The sequence below is a fragment of the Protobothrops mucrosquamatus genome, unplaced genomic scaffold (assembly GCF_001527695.2).
Source record: "Protobothrops mucrosquamatus isolate PMUCROS unplaced genomic scaffold, P.Mucros_1.0 scaffold_88, whole genome shotgun sequence".
Classification (NCBI taxonomy): Eukaryota; Metazoa; Chordata; class Lepidosauria; order Squamata; family Viperidae; genus Protobothrops; species Protobothrops mucrosquamatus.
Window position 1 is genome coordinate 431281 of NW_015386164.1, and position 5912 is coordinate 437192.

At 47.5% G+C, this 5912-nt stretch overlaps 1 protein-coding gene across 1 annotated transcript in view; it reads left to right on the forward strand.

Moving 5' to 3' along the window:
• Positions 1–218: 218 nt before the first annotated feature.
• The window catches only part of LOC107286107 (gamma-aminobutyric acid receptor subunit alpha-2), a 148631-nt gene continuing 142937 nt past the window's right edge, over positions 219–5912 (forward strand). The window contains exons 1-3 of the mRNA XM_015814406.1: positions 219–413; positions 911–1046; positions 3055–3220. Coding sequence (XP_015669892.1) covers positions 219–413; positions 911–1046; positions 3055–3220 — 497 coding nt within the window. The remainder of the gene's footprint in view (positions 414–910; positions 1047–3054; positions 3221–5912) is intronic.

Consider the following 5912-nt stretch of genomic DNA (forward strand, 5'->3'; position numbering starts at 1 on the left):
CACTTTAACCTATTGATCTGTATGGGAGCCCCTCAGATCCTGTCTAGTATGCTTGCTATCAGCTTCTCCCAATAAAAGTTCCTTTTAGAAGAGCTTGCTTCCATGAGTTCTGCTTTCTTGGGATGAGGTATTGAAGCGGGTCCTGACATTAGACAGGATCTGCAATAGTAGTCAACCCAGAAGGATGGACCTTGCTGGGGGACTTTGCAAAGTCTACCATGTTGGACACTGGTGTGGAGAAGGAAGATGCCAGCGCAAAGGGGGAGCCCTCCCTCCAGTTGGAACCCTGCCAACTGTCCGGCTCCGAGACGTCCTACACATCAGAGGAAGAGGTGGTGGAGACACACAGCCATAAGCCTCGCTGGTCCATGGGCGTAGGCAAGAAGGACGAGTGGGAGAAAAAATTGAGAAAGGTGAGGCAGCCACCAACTAGGATGGAAGCAAGAGATGGAGAGATCACTGCGCCTCAGTGAACATGAGAACGATCACGGGGAGCAGTTGAACTGGATCCTGGAGAAGGTGATCGACCTGATGAAATCAACCCACATCTCTCTCAAAGATGAAAAGCCCGAACCCTGCAGCCGCACTGTTACCTTGGACTGCAGCAAAGTAAACACCAAGGGGGAATCTGAAGCCGAAGCCCCAGGAACATCAGGCAGAGCAGCCGGAGCAGCCGAGACCACAGCCGGAGCAGCGACAGTCCCCACACCACATGGTAGCTGCTGATCAGGATGGATGACACCACAGACGACGACATAGGCATCGATCCATCTGGATGTTCCTGCCGCTGGACGTGAAGTTTCGGGGGGAGCTGCAGCGCATGGGGTTCTTCTTAATCCAAATCCTCAACTACATGGAAGAATACAGCTGAGACATCCCTACTGACAAGGCTTGGATCCGCATCATACAGGTGGCCCTGGACGGCATGGCAGCTAACTGGGTGGTGGACCTACATGACTCTGATGCCCCCGAGCTCCAGAACTTCAACCAATTCATGTTCTCCCTTAGACGACAGTTTGAGGACCCGTTGGCAAACTGGAAGGCCCGTAAGATGATTAAGACGGTGAAGCAAGGCAGGCGCCCAGTGGCCAAGTACACCCAGGAGTTCTGAGCCATTGCTAGCAAGCTGAATTGGCCAGAAGATATCCTGCTTAGCCATTTCAAGGATGGGCTGAATTACGACTTCTACGATGCCTGCCTTCCCCAGGGAGACCCACACCGATTACATGACTGGTACATCTTGGCAGAGGAAGCCGAGATTGACCTGCTCAAGAGACATCGCAGAGGGAAACCATGGAAATGATCACCCCCTGAGCTGTCATGTGAGCCTGCAAAGCCTCAGCCCATGGCTAAGACCACCGGCTGCTTCAAGCACGGGAAAGAGGGACATTGCACCGCAGAATGCCGCTTGAGGAACCCCCAGCAGAAGGCCGATAGGACGCCAGCCAGGAAGTTGGGAAGGTCACCCGCCAAGCCGTGAGAAACAGCCATGAGAGGCACTGAGGCCGTCGAGTCCCCCCCTCCGCCCAACGGGGGAAAGGAACTCCAGCCTACACTGTGGGAGCATCCGACTCGTCAGATGACAACTCTGAAGATGAACCCCTGGTAAGTGGACCCATTGTGGCCCTCACCCACACAGTGACTATCCTAGCCCCCTGCATGCCTGAAGCTGTAAAAGTTAAAGCCCTACTAGACTCTGGCTGCATGTGTTGCCTTATTAGCCCAACATTGGTGGGAACCCTGGGCATTCCGGTGAGGAGGCTGAAGAAACCTATATCCTTCGGTCAATTAGATGGGTCCATAGCAGGGGGAATGCCAGCAACTCTAGTCATACTACCAATTCACCTTACCCTGGGGAGACTATAAGGAGACTATAACGTTCGTGGTGACCCCAGGCATGGAATGCCCAATAATACTGGGGTTGGCGTGGCTAACAAAATGGAATCCTCAAGTAGACTGGAGGACAGCAGAACTCAGGTTCCCAAAAGGGGATCGAATGGGACTGCCACTCCGGGGAGTTCCCGAGAGTTCCCCTCTTGAAAAAGCAGCAGTGGGGGAGGAAAAAGCATTGCCCGAGATACCCAAGGAGTACAAGGATCTTGCTGAAGTCTTCAGCAAGGAGCGGGTGGACGAGCTACCCCCCACCGACCCACAGACTGTACGATAGAAATCAAGCTGGGAGCAAAGCTCCCAAAGCCTAGACTGTACTCCATGAGCCCCGAGGAGCTACGAGAGATGAAAAAATTTGGAGATAAGAATTTGAAGAGAGGATTTATTGAGCCAGCTTCCCCAAAGAAGGTAGCAGCCCCAGTCCTATTCAAGGAAAACAAAAACGGCACATTGCGTATGTGCGTGGATTATTGCACCTTGAATGCCATAAGTGAAAGCAACCTGTATCCTCTCCCCCTCATGAAAGACATGCTGTCCCATCTATCGAAGGGCAAAATCTTCACAAAACTGGACCTAAGGGAAGCCTACTATCATGTTAGAATTAAGGAGGGGGACGAGTGGAAGACCATGTTCAACTGCCCTATGGGATGCTACCAATTTAAGGTCCTGCAGTTGATCAATGAGGAACTGAGGGAGCACTTATACAAAGGGGTACTTGTCTACCTGGACAACATCCTTATATTTACAGAGACTAAAGAGGAGCACATAAAATTAGAGCAGTTTTGAAAAAACTGAGAGCAGCCAACCTCTATGCAAAATTGTCAAAGTGCGAGTTTCACAAACAGAGAATTGACTATCTGGGCTAACACATATCAACTGAAGGCATAGAGATGGACCCCGAGAAGGTCCGGGCAGTGCTGGAGTGGGTGCCACCACGCACGAGAAAGCAACTACAAAGCTTACTGGGGTTCGCTAACTTCTACCGTCAGGTCATCCCTTCTTTTGCCCAGATAGCCCTGCCTTTCACAAACTTATTAAAGACAAAAGGGACACACTTGGTAAAACCTAGACAGCCACTAACCTGGACGATAAAATGTCAAGTCACATTCGAAAGATTAAAAAAAATTTTATCGGCTGAACCGGTCCCTAAAACACCCCACCCAGATAAGCCGTTCGTAATCCAAGCCGATGCAAGTGACGTAGCAGTAGGACCAGTATTGCTACAGGAAAATGACAAGGGGCAGCTGCAACCCTATGCCTACATGTCCAGAAAACTCTCTGACACGGACCAACGTTGGGCGGTGTGGGAAAAAGAGGCGTACGCTGTGAGGTGGGCCCTCCTCACCTGGTGGCACTTGCTAGAAGGGAATAAAATCCCATTCCAGGTCTGGACAGACCATAAGAACTTGGAAGCCCTAAAAACACCCAGAAAATTCACCCCCAAACAAGCCCGGTGGTCACAACACTTCCCCCATTTTACATTCAAAATCAAACACTTACCAGGGGGGAGGAATTTCCTGGCAGACGCCCTATCCCACATGCCCCAATACAATAGCTCCCGGCCAACCATCTCCAAGCCACTCATGCTGGAAGCGCAGCTGGCAGTACAAGTAACCACAAGATCTGAGGCAAAACTAAAGCAGCCGATACCCAGCCAAGCAGGGATCCAATTCAGGAAGGCTCTAGAAACCGATGAATGGTTCCAGAGCCACAAAAACTTGTGCACTATCACTGATGGCTTGCCATGGGTGGGGGAGAAGCTGTACATCCCAAAAACGAAACCAGCGGGTCACTTTGGGTTCATGAAAACGCTGCATCTAGTAAAAAGACAGTTCTGGTGACCATCTATGAAAAAGGACATTGAGAGCTATGTGGCCAGCTGTCCAACCTGTGCAGCTAAGAGACTGCAAGGGAAAGCCCCCAGACTGTTACAGCCAGTGGCAAGCCCCTCAGCCCCCTGGAGGGAAATCTCCATGGACTTATTACTGGAACTACCAGAGAGCAATGGAAACACAGCGATCTGGATGGTCACAGACTTATTCTCAAAACAAGTACACTTCATCCCTTGTCCAAAAATCCCCACTGCTAAAGCCTTAGCAAAACTGTTTGACCAGCACATATATAGACTGCATGGGGCATCTCAGCACATAATATCGGACAGGGGGGTGCAATTCACATCGGACTTTTGGAAAGAGTTCTTATCCCTTCCGGAGACCACCCAGGGGCTGTCATCTAGTCATCATTCTCAGATGAATGGGGAGACGGAACGTTCAAATTCAGCACTTGAACAATATCTAAGATGCTTTATTAATTGCCAACAGATGAACTGGACCGTCCTGCATACAACAATGCAGTCCATTCCAGCACGGGCTACACCCTGTTCCAAGTAGCTACAGGCCAAAGTTTCAACCCCATGCTGGAACTGAGTGCCGCCGAGCCGGCCATTCCCTCCTTGAAGGAGTGGATCGCACAATTAAAAAACACCTGGCCAGTAGTTAGAAAAGCACTAGATAAAGCTAGACAGACCTATAAAGCACAAGCAGATAAAAGTCGAACCACTATTTCTCTCTGAACTTTCTTCTCCCTAAACTGTCAGGTAGCAAAGGGGGAGGAAGAAAGAAATACAACCTCCAGAGCCTGGCTTATCTCTCCATTCTCAAGAGAAGGTGCAAAGAGTCGTCTAAACATCACTGCCACGACCAGAGCCGGCCTGATGTTATCTCCCCTTTCCCACGATGGACTTAAAACCTGGGGATTGGCTGGTTTGAACCATCTGGATGAACTATGGAGTGGGGTTTGCTTGGGGACACTTTAACCTATCGATCTGTATGGGAGCCCCTCAGATCTTGTCTAGTATTCCTGCTATCAGCTTCTCCTAATAAAAGTTTCTTTTGGAAGAACTTGCTTCCATGAGTTCTGCTTTCTTGGGATAAGGTATTGAAGTGGGTCCTGATAGAACCAAAGTCACAGTCCTACACTGATCCTGAAATAACACCAATAATCTCACCCCTAATTCATGGAAAATAAAACATGGAAAAACAAGACAAAATGCTTGCACTACCCACCACAGCTGCCTCCTGACTTCTAATTGTGTGCATTTGTGTGGTTGGATGCAAAACCATTTCAGCAGTTTCTATGTGGGAGAGCTGAAAATGGGCTACCTGCAAAGCACAGTATCCCCCCCCAACAATTCTTTTCAAACACAATGCATCTGAAGCAGAAATAAATCAGCTCAGTTCTCAAACATAGCCCAAATCATGAAATCAAACCCAGAGCTGCTTTGAAATTGGCTCAAAGTCATACCATAATATATTATTTAGAGCAACATGTTTATACTGGGTATAGCTAGGGAGGCATGTAAGTACATAGAAAAATTGATACATAAACAGCTGGGTCTTGTTCAGTGTACATAATAATTACATGGTCATTCATAACTCAAAAAGAAGGGTAGCTTTAATTGGCTGCACTTATCCAATAGTTTCTGAAATCAAAAGAGTTAAGATAGTGGATTTTATTATTAAAGTGACCAGTTTGATTTTTCTTACTCCCCCTTCAATGATGTCCTTGTCCCTGCTTCTGTATCTGTAAATGTTCACTCCACTGTTTTCTGTTTTTTATTCCACACTCATTTGGCTGAATATGCATACTGATATGCTGTATTACAAAACTAATAGAGAAAGTAAGAGGTATCATAAAATACAGCAGTATAATTTACAGCAGATCTCTGAAAATATAGCAAAGATGAGTTATAAAGGCATGGACCCAAGCCTGCATTTCTCCATCACTTCCGTGTTTCTGATTTCAATACATATTAAATTTTGCTCAAATTTTCTGAATAATGAAAGTATGAAAAATGTGACCAAACTGTATTCTATAATAAAAGATGAACCCTTTCAAATAATGTTCAACAGAGGGATACAGAATGTTACTGTGGTGCTGTAACCAAAGTTTATGCATTCTTGACATGCTCAGAATTTTCCAGCAAAGTAATATTAAAATAATTTTAGTAGGCTGCTCATAAC